At 40.0% G+C, this 16549-nt stretch overlaps 1 protein-coding gene across 2 annotated transcripts in view; it reads right to left on the reverse strand.

Moving 5' to 3' along the window:
* The window catches only part of THADA (THADA armadillo repeat containing), a 293429-nt gene that overhangs the window by 204430 nt on the left and 72450 nt on the right, over window positions 1–16549 (reverse strand). For both annotated transcript variants that reach the window (XM_084791400.1, XM_084791399.1), the window contains one exon: window positions 11881–11972. In XM_084791400.1, coding sequence (XP_084647526.1) covers window positions 11881–11972 — 92 coding nt within the window. The remainder of the gene's footprint in view (window positions 1–11880; window positions 11973–16549) is intronic.

The raw sequence follows: 16549 nt of genomic DNA on the forward strand, positions 1-16549 counted from the left end.
GTGGAAAGGCTATATACAAATGAGAAACAGTTCTCAGGGACATTATGTTATATATGGTGGCACTGCAGACACCCCACAGAAATGACTTCATTCACTACTGAACATATATTTTTTGAATGATAAATGGACAAACTCAAATGTTAATTAGTGTTAAACAGCAGCCTGAGAGGATCTAGAATCACCGAGGAGGCAGCCCAGCCACTGAGCACGCCTAAGGGGTTATCTTGATTATGCTGACTGACACAAGAACACCCGTCCTAACTGTGTGCCAGGCTGGGCCTGGAGACATGTGGAGGGAGCTCTGCAAATAAAGTAGGAGACGACCCAGGAGCCCAGCCTCACTCCCCGCTTCCTGATGGGGGCTACACCGTCACCAGCCGCCCCGGGTTCCAGCCACCTTGGCAGTCCTGCCACGATGGGCTACACCTTGAACTGTGAAATAAATCCTTTCTCCGTTACGTTGCTTTTGTCAGAGCATTTAATCACAGCAACAGAAAAAGACACTAAGACACTAACCTACTGGTAAATAAGAAAAATGAGAAAGCACGACTCAAAAAAATTGTTTTATTTCTCTAAAGAGTTGACACTTTAGAGAAAAATTAATTAAAGCATAAAGGAGATAAAGACGATGGCCTATACTGGGTTTTTGTTTTGTTTTGTTTGTTTTCCATTTGGTTTTGTTTTTTGGTTTTTGGTTTTTGGTTTTTTTGGTGGATACAGGTCATTTGCTACCTGTAGAGACCAGTGACATGGTGCTTCTTTATGTTATCACTTCATTTCCAAACACAAGTCTGGAAAATAGTACCAATTCTGCTCTGTACTTACTTACTCTTTATACTAGCACAGTATATCGATAAAGAATAATAGTACACTTATGAGGAAAAGATAGAGAAAGAAAAGGGTTTGAAGGATGTAATCTTGGCCAGGTGCAGTGGTGCACGCCTTTAATCCCAGCACCTGGGAGGCAGAGGCAGGCAGATCTCTGTGAGTTCCAGGCCGGCCTGGACTACAAACTGAGTTCAGGACAGCCAAAGCTACACAGAGAAACCCTGTCTCGGGAAAAAAAAAGAAAAAGAAATCCCCACATTGAAGGATGTAATTTTAAAGACAGGAAGTGTTCTGCTGCAAGTGCACTTGTACAGTGGGGTTGAGGTGAGGACACGGAGTAGGGCATGCAAACTGACCCTATGACGGAGAGCGGAGTCCAGAGCACTTACACTCCTTCTCGCCTGCTAGAGCTGGCTTAGGACTCAGTCCAAGTTGGGTCACACTATCCCTCTACTTTTATAAATCCCTGAACCCTTCAGTGCTCAGATCCCTGAATGAATGATGAAAGGAAAAGATTATCAGATCACTGGACACCAATTCCATAGAAACGGCACCAGGGGCACAAGAGAGTCTGAACTAAGATGGGAGCTGTCAAAGGACTCAGCGGAATAAAGGGCAGAGATGACAACTCAGTGTGTATCCGAGTCTGCTCGGAGACTCATAGGTTACAGAAATACACCAGCAAAGATGAAGATACACAGACTTGAGCTCACAGAGGGCCATTCTAGCCCTCTAAGATTTAGCAGCTAGGTCAGACCCTATTCAATGTGGCTAGTCTACTTCATCTTTTTTTTTTTTTTTTTTGATTTTTTGAGACAGGGTTTCTCTGTGTAGCCTTGGCTGTCCTGGACTCACTTTGTAGACCAGGCTGGCCTCGAACTCACAGCGATCCGCCTGCCTCTGCCTCCCGAGTGCTGGGATTAAGGGCATGCTCTACTTCATCTTTAACAAGCCAGGCTGGTCTGCTCTGAGCCAGACAGCTTCATGTTCCACTTCTATAGAAGCAGTTTGTACAGAACAAACAGCTCAGCATTTACAGGATAGTAAAGAAAAACTTGGCTGACAGAGGAAGAGAGATTATTCAAGACAACTGGCCTAATTTGAGCTGAGAGGCCAAAAAGTAAGATTAAAATACCACATTCACTATAAATGGAATGGGGATTTGGGACCCAGAAATAAAAATAAATCAAGCAACAATTCAAATAAACCTAAAATATTTGACCTCACACAATTTTACCTTCCAACATAGTAACATATGGGTCAAAATCCAAACTAAGGAGGGGTTTGCAATTAGCATTTCACAGATCAGCTATTGTCTTCCTTTCTTTTCTATTGTTATGCTAAGATATCATGACCAAGGAACTTAGAAAAGAAACAGTTTGTTGGAGACTTTCAGAGGGAGAGTCCATGGCCATTGCTGTGGGCACTATGGCGGCAGCCATGCAGGCAGGCTGGCCCTGGAGCAGCAGCTCAGAGCTTACATCTGAACACAAAGCAGAGAGCTAACTGAAAATGGTGTGGGCAAAGCCCATTTCCCGTGACATGCCTCCTCCACAATGCCACACCTTCTTAACCTTCTCAAACAGCTGCACCAACTGGGGATCCAGCATTCAAATATGAGCCCATGGAAGCCTTTCTCATTCAAACCAGTATAGCTATGATGTTAGGAGACATTTCATTCTGCAGAATTGCACTTTCACTTTCAGAAAGTGATTGCATTATAGTCAGAATCTATATTTTAATGTTCCCCCAAAATGTTGTTCATCTGAAAAGATGCTCACTTTGTTTATGGAAGTTAAATATAGGACAGATGTAGTTTGTCCCTCAAAAGTACATATCCTAAAAGTCTGGCCTTCAACATAACAGTAAGAAAAGGTAATTAGGTTACAGAAGAGTCCACAATCATGAGTGGACTACCCTATCTTGAAGGATGGCTCACATCTCATCAGAATAAGTTATTATACAGCAAGGCTGCCCATACACTTGGCCCTACTATATGTGGTTGTTTTCCTTTCTGTTTCTCTGCAATATTGTAAAATATAGGCAGAGAGACATCTCCAGGACCATATTATTTTGACCACTTGTAGCCACTAGAATCATGAGCCAAATTTTATGTATTACCTAGTCTCCGGTAGTCTAATATAGCAACACAAAATGGACTAAGACTAGGAGACATTGCTTTTAAATGCAAGCTGATTACAAAAACGATGCATATAAAGCTATAGTAACTACTAGAATATTAGCACCACTTCATATCTTTCTAGAATTATATGTAGAAAACATAAAAGGAAAAAATTTTTCTTGTGGGCTAAAACAAAATACTATACATATTATCTTCCAAAATTAAAGTCACTCTTCTTTTTTGTTTGTTTTTGTTTTTGTTTTGTTTTGTTTTGTTGAGACAGGATCTTACTATGTAGCTCTGGCTGTCCTGGACTCACTCTGTACACCAGGGTGGTCTCAAACTCACAGAGATCTGCCCGCTTTTGCCTCCTGAGTGCTGGGATTAAAGGTGAGTGTCACCACAATAGGCTTTGTTATTTTTTATAAAGACATTTTTGAAGCATTTGAGATGGCCTACATTCTAGACCCTAGAAGAATGTAGCAATTGACATTATTAATTGCTTAATAAACATTTATTCCCTCACCTCATCATTCCTATTAATGGAACTTAACTTTAGTCGGAAAGACACCCTTCTCAGAGCAGTTATATGCATCAGGGAAGGCTCAAAGCCTACCTCTTTCTTTCAAAGGTGGTCACTACGGTTCCCTAGCTAACTCCTCCTTCTCGTACAGACACACACAACCCACAGCCTGGTGGATGAGGCCCTGGCTTTCTGGCTGTTCACCAACCATGCTATCAGAACTATTTTTCCCATATCAAAACTCAATACCTTGGGAAAATGGAATGGATATCCTTTGATAAAATTGTTGAAGATTCTACTACAAAATATGAGGCTTTTTCTCTCAAAGAAGCACTCTAGATTCTATACAATTTTCTAGCATCTACAATCATGAAGTATTCACACATTCACACTAAACTGCCTGGATTTGCAATTCATGAGTAACCATCTAGGGGCCTTGCATTGTGTTCTCCAAGTCCACTAGCCAGTGACAGAATTTGCTCATTTCTCAATGATTCTCAAAATAAATAAATAAATAGACTCTTTGTCATGGAATCCTCTGATACAGAAACTTCTGAACAATTCTTAATGCTGTATAAAATTCAAACAAACCTTGATACATTTACTCATAAGCCAAATAATCTACTTAGAACCAATCCTTGTTCTAGCTATAAATGCTGAAAACATCTGCCAGGCCCTGTCTGCTCCAGGCTGCTTTGTCATCAGTCCTCAGCCATATGCAATGCTGTTTCCAACCTCCATCCTTCTGTGTACCACATAATATACCTCGTAATACCATGTGCAATAATCCTCTCTTCTCTGCACGCCCGAACCCTACCCCTTCTTTCATGTCAAGAACAGAACTGAACTGCTACTTGGGATACCTCTGCCTCCTCTGACCCTTTGTCCCCGACAGTACTACAAAGTCTGATAATCATATTTATTGGACAAGTTCAAAGTTCATCTTATCTCTCACTAAACAATAAAATCCTGCAAATCCAAGACTATGGCAAGAACTACTTCTGGACATGCTAGAGTGCCAAGGCCCATAGTAAGTATTCAATGAAATTTTTTATTAATCATATTTTTAAAGTTCAATATGCAACAACCTCCAGGAATTTCAAATTATTCAGTACTAGAATTAATAGTTTCAGGAACTAAGTTCTGAATGAAAGGGGAATACTTTCCATGCTCTAACTAAGCTCCTCCCTCGACCTTTAACCCCTTTGACTTCATCTTCTCATCTGGAAAACAACTCTGAGGTAATTCTCTACAGGCAGTAAATGGACAACAAGTACTGCTTGTGAACCTCCTAATAAAGGACGAGTTTAATCTCACAGTCCCGGAAGCAACCCTGACGCCTTACATTATGTAATCTTGGTATTACATTATATTAGTCTGGCTCATATAAAATTTAACCTACAAAAATACCAAAGCTAAGAAAAATATTTACTCATGCTTTTCTAAGATGCAGAAAGAGGATGCACGCACTGCCAAAATTCCATAGAACATGCTTCAACGAAAGCAACAATGCCTTAGCTGTTAAAGAGGGCAATGGCCTGAGGCAGTGCTTAGGAACAAGATTACTTGGTCCACACAAGTCAATATTTAAGAACACAATGTCTAATTCCTACTTTAAGTTCATGAATATACAATTTTTCAATAATTTTTTCAGTTAAAATTTTTATTTGTGGTTTTCTTACCCAAAATTCCTGACATGGAGCTCTTCAATGGACCAAAGGGTCAGTGCAGACTTAGCTCTGGTTGTAAGAATGACTCAACGACAACAAGGCAGGGTGTGGATTTTATTTCTTGGTCTTTAAAGATTCTCATTTTATCTTCTCTGGCTAAAAAAATGAAACTGAATGGCCTACAAATGTCTGTGGAAGATGAATGGATGACATCTCTAACCATATCAAAATATGGGGCTCTTGATTTTAAATCACTGTTTAAGGCTTTGTAAAGTGCCTCCTTGGAAGAATAAAATTTGTATTCTATATAAGAATTACTAATCCAATTTTTTATTATTATTACTGCTAGAAAAGTCCACAATTTAAAAAATGTTCTAGCCAAGCTAATGTGAGCTAGAGTAACCACAAATTGTATTACCAGTGCTACTTGTGATCGTGAGCAAATCTTTTCTGTACCTCAATTTCACGTCTGCAAAGTATGAAAACAACTGATTACTTCTTAGGATCTTAGGATAAAATCAAGCAATGATGGTTATTACAATTACTCTGACTTTAATTAAAGACATGAATGAAAAAGGTAAGCATGAACTCTGAAAAACATTTAGTTAAATCTAAAAGAAATCACAGTTCAGGAAAAATTTTTTGTGAGCCTCAAATTCTCATCCCATAGCACCAAACTATTACCAAACATAAAAGTTTTATAGAGTTAACCATAAAATGGCAAATGTCTAATAGCAATACTGACACCTTGTCAGAACAATTTAAACTAAAAGCCAAGACTTCTACCTTCTGGCTCTGCACATGACACTGGGCTCCTTGAAGCCCGTTCTTCCTTTACCTCCATGGCATGAAGGAAAGAGAGCTCGGTGAGGCCTAGCATGTGCAAACACGGAGTGGGTAGTGGGCACCAAGGACATGCCGCCTCTTCTCAGAACTTCTCCTGCCCTTCAACAGACTCTAACACAGCAAGCAGATGTACACCCTGCTCTTCATTCCCCGTCAGCTTTGCCTAGGGCATGGGATCCTTGTTTGTTTCCTGTGTATGGGTGATGGGAGGGACAGGGGCAAGTGTGGAGTTCAGGGAAACTCTGTAGTCGGCCTTTCCTTCTGCCTCGCCTTCACTATGAGTTCAAGGGATCGAGTTTACATTTTCAGGCTTATGTGACACATTCCTCTACCTGCTATGACAATTTCCTCCCACTCTCTCCTTATTTAAAAAACAACAACAAACAAACAAACAAGATGTCCTGTAACCAAGGCTGGCATCTAACTCTTAGGAATGAACTTGAGCTTCCAATCTTCCTGTCTCTGCCTCCCAAGAGCTGACACTTTACGTGTACATCACCACCCGGTTTGATGTGGTCCTGGAGCCGGAGCCAGGGCTCTGTGCACACCACATAGGCCTTCTACCAACCAAGCTCCATCTTAGCTCAGGCATGGAATACTTGTGATCCCTGTCTGCATTCCAGTACCTGGCCCAAAGTAAGAACACAGCAAATGCTCATTTAGTGAGAAAAATGAGAATTCTTTTGGTCTAAAGATGTTGATATAATCCTGGCCACAGTCAAAGAAAATTCTGTTTTCAGTTTGGCCAAATAAGTACTTGCTACAAGCTATTACACAGTTCAAATCAAACAAGCCATTCTGAATTCTAATAACTACATTTTCAAAAACACAAAAGCCCACATACCCTACAGATCCCAATTTTAGTTTTCAGAATCCAATTTTTTCCTCAACAATGAAGTGGGTAACCACAGAAACTTGTGGAATCTGTTTTCCTAGAAAACATGAAAAACAGAAAAGCAGTTCTGTCTGGAAACTGCTTCACCATCTTCCTGTAAGCGGGGTGCTGGGTTGGGCAAGACACTACTTGGAAGACGCAGGCACACCTGTGCCACCAAGATAGTAAGAAAAATTACTAAAATGGTTCTGTTGCTTATATTATACCCTAGAAAGTAAAGTCATTTTAACATCTCCGGACATAGTCACTGGAAATCATTTTACTTGGAACTAACAATGTTCTTACAGACACATTTTCTTCTTAAATTGTACAAAATATTCCTATACTGTTTCTTTGGCTATGCATTTCTCTTTAGTAAGACAAAATAACGAATGCACATAGCAACAGGAGATCAAATTTTGTTCTCCTTTTTAGATTGACTTTCTCTCATGTACCCCAAATCTACCCATCCATCATGCCTTTTTAAGAAACATTGCCCTTGGCCGGGCAATGGTGGCGCACGCCTTTAATCCCAGCACTCAGGAGGCAGAGGCAGGTGGATTGCTGTGAGTTCGAGGCCAGCCTGGACTACAAAGTGAGTCCAGGACAGCCAAGAGTACACAGAGAAACCCTGTCTCAAAAAACAAAACAAACAAACAAACAAACTAAAAGAAACATTCCCCTCAAATATTCCACTCAGTTTTCCTACTTATGAATATCTACAGAATTTACTACCTGTATCATATATGTTTCCTATTTCACCTGATTCACAAGTATCAATCTTTGTCTTCTCAGCTGAACTGTGAGCTCCTTGATTATCCAGGTTTTGGGCCCTCGAGTTCTCCTCTCCCATGTTAACACTGTGAGTTCACAGTAGGTCTTGCCATGAGCTCCATGACAACAAAGGAAAATGCAAACACTATCCTAATTCACTCTCTTACTCTACACTGAACACATGAATACCATGTGGTCAAAAATAAAGCTTTTCAGACTGTTATATATTAACATTGGTCATAAAGCTCAAATCAGCCTACTTGAACGTTAATTCACAGAGGAATTAAATTAAGGAAAGATCTAAAATTACAGACCACATATAGTTTGTTTCTGCTGTAAGAAATAAAGAGTCATCAAGGCAACCCCCTCCAAATCGATGAGGCTTTTTTAAAAAGCACAGTATAGCCTGCAGAACACAGAACTCTGAGGGGATCAGACAGTCAGGCCACGTCACACATTTGCTAGATGACAAAAAATACAAAGGAAAAGAGTTTTAGAAAATCTTAATATACAAATATTATTTAAGAACACACAAGTAAGGGGCAGGAGAGATGGCTCAGTGACTAAGGGAATCAATTTCAGAGGAACTGATGAATTCTAGAAGGCCTAGATTTGATTCCCAGTACTCACATGGCAGCCAACAACCATCTGTAAGTTCAATTCTTGAAGAACAGATGAAGAACTGATGCCCTCTTCTAGCCTCAGTGGGTACTGCATGCACATGTTGTAGACACACATGAAGGCAAAACACCAATATACATAATAAAAATATATAATTTTAAAGACTTCTTGCCACACATTCCAGGCAAGTGAAACTCTGCAGACATATATATGAATGTTCATCACAGCTTTATTTGCAATAGTTCAAAACCAAAATCAATACAAGACATCCTTCAACAGATGCACAGTTTAAAACATACAAATAAAATGTATTCATTCTTCTTGATGCAAAGAACACATCTAAAACAAGGCCATTGAGCTCAGAAACACATTACAGAAAGTGATGTAATCACTTTCACACCTCATCACATCTTTATTTACAAAATCTTTTTTTTTTAAAGCCTACTATGTGACAGGTACTAGTCTATGCACTAGGAATAAATCACTTAACCAAAGTTGCAATTCTAGGAACTTTATGGAAAACCCGAGCTTAGTATTTTAGAAGGGCCTCAGGGCTACTTCAAGAACCCCAATTTTACAGGGGAAAACTCAAGGCATAGAAAGATCACCTTTAACTTACTTCAGTCAATTATTGCAGGCATCTGCAGATATAAGCAGCAGAAACCAGTCTTATTCCTTTGCTTAGCATCAAAAATTGGTTTATTTACTATAACAGTATTCTGTTAGTCTCCTACATGCAAGACAGTATGTGAAGTATCAAGTACACACAGAAAGGCAAGATACCGATGCTGCACTTTTCTCAAAACCACCGTATAGCAGCAAGAGCTTGGGATAAGGATGACAGCATGAACAGAAGAAAATGACTAACCCGTGTCTGCAGTGCTCCCCCCCACTGTCATAGAAAAGAACAGTCTAATAGTCATGGGCTAACCATACCCATGAGGACATAGCCTAGGCCTCATGAACCCTGGGTGACAGTGAAGAAGCTGACACACAGAGTGGCTACAGGGGCCTCTGCAGGTCATCCCCAGTGGCTACAGGGGCCTCTGCAGGTCATCCCCAGTGGCCACAGGGGCCTCTGCAGGTCATCCCCAGTGGCTACAGGGGCCTGTGCAGGTCATCCCCGGTGGTAACAAAACACCTAGAAACCAAGTTGTTTACTTCAAGAGTCACCATTTGCACAGTTGATGAAAAAGGCAGATGTTCTTTTCCTGTCACCTCATTCCTGACCAATAGCACACATTTGCAGGTCTCTGGGAAGGACAGTGAAGTTGCTAAAGCAAAGGTCACCATCTTGTGAGATGTCACGAGGTGAGGTTAGTTATTTAATGGCAAAACAAAACAAAAAAACATGTAAGTCACCAAAGGGTCCCATTATATATACCAAAATGAAAAAGAACATACCCTTGGAAGCATTATAAGAACGAGCAAATATACATTTCAGCAGAAAGTGACATAATTACATACACCACAAAAGCAGAAGACTCCCTAAAACTTTGAGGCAATGAAGGTTCAGAGGATGTCAGCTGAGACAGATGCTGCTGTTAAGAAAAAGCAGAAGCCTCTATAAGACGACACAGACAAACCTGCATAGTACAAAATAAAGGCTCTTACCCAAAGTGATCATCACACTTAAATAACCGAGTTCCTGCTTTCCTCATCTCACTTTTCAGCTGGTCTCAAAGCCATCCTGAAACTCTTCCACTTCCCCCTCTCTAGAAAAGTTCTACTTCCTACCCTTTCCCACTCAGAGGCAAAGACTGTATCCTACGTGTTTCCGTCAATGTAACTTCAGTAAAGCAATCAAAACCATGAACATCACCGCCTTATTCGTCTCCCTTCTCTCAACCTAAATGAAACAAACCTCACAATTTTCTCCTGTACATAGTAAAACTTACATGCAACATTCAAGAACCACTTCACAACAACTATGGGGAGAAATTACTTTATTTACTTTTGCTTTTTAGAGACAAAGTTTCATGTAGCCCAGGCTGGCCTCAAACTAGCTATGTAGCCTAGGGGTGACTTTCAACTCCAGATGCTTGTACATCTGCATTCTGAGTACTGGATTATAGGCTTGTGCCCTCAGGCTAAGTTTGTATCATTATTAATCATGGTTTTACAGGCAGATTGAAGTAGGTGGAACCTGAGCACGCCAAAAAATTATGACCAAAGTACACACACCTAATGAAAAACAGCACTAGTCGTTTTATACTACTAAATGGGCAAATTAAGAAAAGCAAAAATTATCATCATCCTTCCAAACAGGCAATGGTTTATTTGAAAAAAAAAATGAAGCTTGGTTTTCAAAACAAAGTAAGAACTAGAGAGATGGCTCAGCAGTTAGCAGCAATTGCAGCTCAGTTGTGAGAACTAGCGTTCAGATCCCAGCACGCACGTAAGCGTTCACAAACACATGTAACTCCAGCTCCAAGGGATCTGATGCCCTCTTCTGGTCTCTGTGGGCATTGTACCCAAATATACATATACTCAGATACACAAATAGAAATTTAAAAATAATATAATAGTCTGACATTTTCATCAAATTCTTAGGAGATTCATACTTATACCCAGTTAGGTTCCTTTTGAATATTTGGTGAATTTTACAGGGTGATAAATAGCTATTTATATTACAATTCAGAATGACACTAAATATCATTTTGGGGTGGAGGGAGACATTGTTTCTCTCTGTTGCCTAGCCTCAAATTCACAATCCTCCTATCTCAGCCAATCCAGTGCTGGTATGACAGGGGTGTGCCACAGTGTCACAATATCTAGAACACTTTTTAATTCCTAAGACTTAGTTCCATCACAAGAAAATAGACTCTATAAGCAATGAGCCTAAAATTTAAATTTGAAGCATAGCAGTCTTCTTAGGTGGGAGGGAGAACTGAAGCTGGATTCACATCTAGATCCTCAAGAAAAAGACCACCTAAGCAAACCAAATTGAATCCTAAGCGATGGTAAGGGAGCAACCGAACACACAGCAACAGCGCCATCTAGTGTTAACTGCAACCACCTAGACTAGCATCAAATCTTCCTCTTCTGTGCTAAACAACTCCCTATTTAAAACTTCTCTTCTTTAGAATCATATATAACTTGTACACTGCATTTAAATTGTTCATAACCAAAATGGTTTCATAGGTTCACCAAAGTTATCTTTTAAGAGAAAATATCTGACAGAGTAAATTCCAAAAAGCCAAAAGCACTGATTCTCAAAGTGGCCGAGTCTGTTTCACAAACAATGTAAAATGAAAAGGAAATCAGGGACAGGCACTAATGAGAATACAAAGACAGTTCCATTTCTACTGGACAAGCCAAGAAGACGTGCTGGACACTATTCTATATACATCCAGGAAAAGGAACTGGGGGCATTTCAGGAGTATTTGATGAAGATAAAGAGTAAAGACAAGAGGTCAGTCTGCACTTCTGCCCTTGCAGCCCTACCCTGTTCTGCTGCTTTCCAAGACCTGCTTATTAAATGGCTGATCTGCCCAAGGCCTTAGATTTGGGTGGCCTGGTTTAACTCATTATAGTATTTTTATGATGTAGATCACTCATGAAGCTGTGAATTGGGCAGCTGTTTTTAGCCTGTGTAAAGGGGACGTTGGATTGAACTTACCTATTTGTTTTGGAAAGTTCACCTTTTCCCCTTTTAACTCCAAAAATTCTTGTGATCAAGGAACTAAAGAGGAGTGTGGATGAATTTCTCACCTAATGTAAAGATAAACATAAAATAAGAGTTAAGGACTAATCATGGCATGAAACTAACATTTATAATATTTAAACTAGATATCTGAAATTATTACCTGAGTGAGGCTAAAGAAAATAAGGTTTGTGTTCATAAAATAAGGCAACTAAGGAAAAATAAAACTTTCTGACTTCTTGATAAACTGAACCAGCTGCACAAATTCAATCACATACATACAACATAGATTTTCCTAATATCAACTGTTTCATCATATAAACCAAACTTTCATTTATCCACATCCTGACAATAAACACTCCAGGAAAGACCTGGGCTCCTTTTACCTGTGAAAAATGCTTGTGAGACTTAACTTTATATAATCTATGCAATTATAATAGCCAAGATATCAGTTAATATTCAAGATGTTATAAATTAATATCCAAAATGATATTAATTAATCTTATAATGTCAGTAGCTACTCAAACTTTCTTTCTCTTTTTTCTTTTTTTCTTTGTTGTTAAAACAGGGTTTCTGTGTGTAGTCTTGGCTGTCCTTACTCCTTCTGTACACCAGGCTGGTCTCAAATTCATAGAGATCTGCCTACCTCTGCCTACCTCTGCCTCCCAAGTGCTAGGATTAAAAATGTGCACCACCACCTGGCTTATGGAATTATTTTATGATAATTGACTAATAAAAATGAAGCAAAACAACCAGTTACAATAGCACAAGCCTGTAATCCCAGGATTTGGGAGGCCAAAGCAGGAGAATGATGAGCTGTAGGCCAGTTTGGGTTATATAATGAGACACTATCTTAAAAAAAGAAAAGAAAACTCATGGAGAGATGGCTCAGCAGTTAATAGGACTGGCTGCTCTTGCAGAGGACTTGTGTTTGGTTCCCAGCACTCACGCAGTGGCTCATAATCACTCACAAACTCAGTTTTAGATCCAATGCTGTCTTTTCACCTCCTTGGAAATCAGGCATGTATGTGATGCACATACATACATGCAGGAAAAACACACATGTAAAATAAAACAAATTTTTAATAAAGGAAAATTACTTTTAAAAGTATAATTATTACTCCATGATACTAACAGAGCCTGCTCTTACTAAAGCAACATGTCAAGGTCCTTCAGAACCACATAAAATTTTTGACTATCCTAAAATTAGCCTCCCTCAATTATCTTGCCAAATCAGTGTGCACTGAGTTATACCAGAACCATGAAGAACACTCAGAATCAGAAATTAAACACTGCTATCACTGAATCTAAATTCTAATTGGGTGAGGTACCATCATCACAACATATGTCAACTAGTACTATAAGCTGAGAGGTTATCAAGACTTCGAATGTGAATGAGCATAATGGCTCAGCAGGTAAAGCACTTGCTGCCAAGCCTGAAGACCTGAGCTCCATATCTGGGACCTAGGTGGTAGAAGGAAAAAGCTGACTCTCACAGTTACCTTGTAATGGACTGCCGCCACACATACAATTATGCATGCACGTATAAGTGCAATAAATTTTTAAAGAAAATAATGAAAGATTTAGAGAACAGTTTTCTGAAGCCACTGCAATAATAGTCACAAACTCAAATGGCCAAGAGTAGTGACAACAAAGACACCAGTGCACTGTTTCTAGGGCAGTTACTACCCAGCCACGAGGGAATAGAAGGCAGTATTGCCAGATCTTCTGTGGTTTTCAAGGGAAGCCAGAAACTGATTTTTATGTGAAATCTCACTATTTGGAAATGCTGGCAACAAATTAAAGAAAAGTAAGGCACCATCATGAAAGCCAAATAAAACATAGTAGTAGACAGCATCTGGCCTGATGGCCACCCACTGCAACCTCTCCTCTAAAAACCTGAATTGCCAATTCATCTACAATAACCCTGAAAATAGACTTTATGAATATATAAGTACCATTTACGGTATAGTCACCAAACTGGACAGAGATCTACAATCAATAGTCAGCAAATAACAAAACTAGTGCCTTAAGTCTCCAATCAGCAATCCATGCATGCTGTTCTGTCATCAGTACTGCCTCTGCCCCAGCTCAGATCTGGATTACTTCAATTATTATTGTCTTTTTTTTTTTCCATTCTAATGCATAGTTTTGATTTGCATTTCCCTAATGACAAAATGGTATTAAACATTTTTACTTGTGTCCATCGGTTAGTTTAATATCTTCTTTGAAGAAATGTACTCAAATTTACTATGTGCCTTTTAATGGTAGTGGGTTTTTTGTTGTTGTTTTGTTCTTTTCCTACTGAGTTTTAGGTATGTGTTCTGCCATTGATCCATAACCCCAGCTGCCATTTGTTGTTGTGGTGGTGGTGATGGTTTTATAAGATAGGATTTGCTATGTAGCCCAAGCTGGGCTGGAACTTGCTTCAGCTTGGCTGGATAGGGATTATCGATATGAACCTGCCACACTTGATCATCTGAGATATCTTCATTCTTTTTCTTATTGTTGCCACAAAACACCCGTCAAAAAGCAACTTAAGGAAGGAAGAGTGTATTCTGGTCTACAGTTCCATCATGGTCCAGAAGGTGGGGTGGCAGGGAGTGGGGAGCTGGCTGGTCACAATGTCCAGTCAGGGAGCCTAGAGTGGACAGGAAGTGGGCTGAGGCTGTAAAGCTTCAAGCTGCTCCCATGACCACTTTTTAAAAGGCTCTACCCCTGAAAAGTTCCACCAACTTCCCACACAGTGAGACTATGCAGAAATCATAGTATTCACGCATATGAGCCTGCAGAGGACACTCACATTCACACTACAAAGGCCTGGAAGGAAGCAGGGGGAGGGTGGCTCAACCCAAACCACAGCTGCATGAAAAGCCCCTATAGAAACCCACTGTTTTGTAAGATAATTTTTAAAGGATTTTGAGCACCGGTGCCCTGCATGTGAAGACAGTTTCCCCCAGGAGACATGGGTTATTACAATCTTAGTGCCAGGCTTGGGGTCCCTTCCTATGTGTTATGGGTCAGAGAGGCTACAGACGTACCCCAAAACAACAAAGGCTGGTGCCACTGTTCTTGGTTGTCCACCAGAGCTAGATGGAAAAACTATACCACTAAAGGTACAACACACTGGCTAAGGAATCCAAAGCCTCTGAAAAATGCACTACGAAACAAAGCATTGTTGTGTTTGCAAGTCAGTTTTAATAATCGTTTTTGGAAATGCTAATCAAAACCAGAATGAGAGGAACTAGAAAAACAGCTCAGTAGTTAAGAGCTTGCTGAGGATCTCAGTTCAGTTCCCAGCTCCCATGTAGTGGTTCACAACCATCTGTATCTCCACTTCTAGGGGACCCAATGCCCTCTTTGGCCCGCCACAGTCATCATGTATGTTATGTGGTACACATATATACACACAGACAAAATATTCATTAACATAAAATGAAAAATTAGTAAGTCTGAAGTTTTTGTTTCTTTGTTTTTGTTGTTTAAGACAGGGTTTTTCTCTGTGTAGCCTTGGCTGTCCTGGACTCACTTTGTAGACCAGGCTAGCCTCTGCCTCCCCATGTGCTGGGATTATAGGAGTGTGCCACTGTGCCCGGCAGTCTGAAGATTTTTTAAAAAGCCAGGATGGAATATTATTTCATACTTATTAGGATGAGCTCTTATTAAACATAAGAAAAATAATAAATGTTGGTGATGACGTAGGGAAACTGGAGCTCTTAGATTTAGATGAATATAAATGGCTCTGCCACTGAAGGAAATAGGGCCCTAAAACGTGAAGAATTACCATGAGAAATTCCCAGACAAACTGAGAGCAGGGAATCAGACAACTGGCATTCATTGCTTCATCATTCACAATTAAAACCTTGCAAACAATCTCCATGCCTATCATGTTATCAATAGAGTAAGGAAAAATGGTAGCCTGGTAGCCTGGAGTATTATTCAGCCTTAGAAAGTAATGACATTCTGATCTGCACTATAGCATACCTGAAACACAGGAAACACAGAGGGACATATAGTATATGACTGCACCTATGGGTATGTCGGGCAGGCAAACTCCAGAGAAGAAAGCACAACAGGCGGCACAGAAAGGAAAGAAGGAAAGATGAAGAGTCAAGTGAGTGGAGAGCAACCCTTTTGTTTGTGATGCAAGGTTCAGAAAACATGTAATCGTGACAGCTGTGTGTACTCGATGGCACTGAGTTGTGTGTACTTACAAACTCATCAAGTGGGAAACTAAAAAATGATAGTGGATCATTAAAAGAAAATCAGAGCCGGTAGTGGTGGCGCACGCCAGTAGGATTTGCTGAAGGAGGCGGAGGAAGGAGGATCATGAGTTCGAGGCCAGCCTGGGATACACTTTGGGCTGGAGAGATGGCTCGGCGGTTAAGAGCACTGACTGCTCTTCCAAAGGTCATGAGTTCAATTCCCAGAAACCATATGACGGCTCACAACCATCTGTGAGATTTGGTGTCCTCTTCTGCTGTGCAGGCCAGAACACTGTAAACTAACTAACTAACTAACTAAATAAATAAATAAATCTTTTTTAAAAAAGAAAAGAAAAGAAAAGAAGAACAACTCAGTGTCAACTCACTATATACAGCAAAGAAAAATGTGTAGCAATAACAGCCCAAAGACTAAGAGAAGT

Source organism: Acomys minous (genome assembly GCF_964271855.1).
Source record: "Acomys minous genome assembly, chromosome: 8".
NCBI classification, from domain to species: Eukaryota; Metazoa; Chordata; class Mammalia; order Rodentia; family Muridae; genus Acomys; species Acomys minous.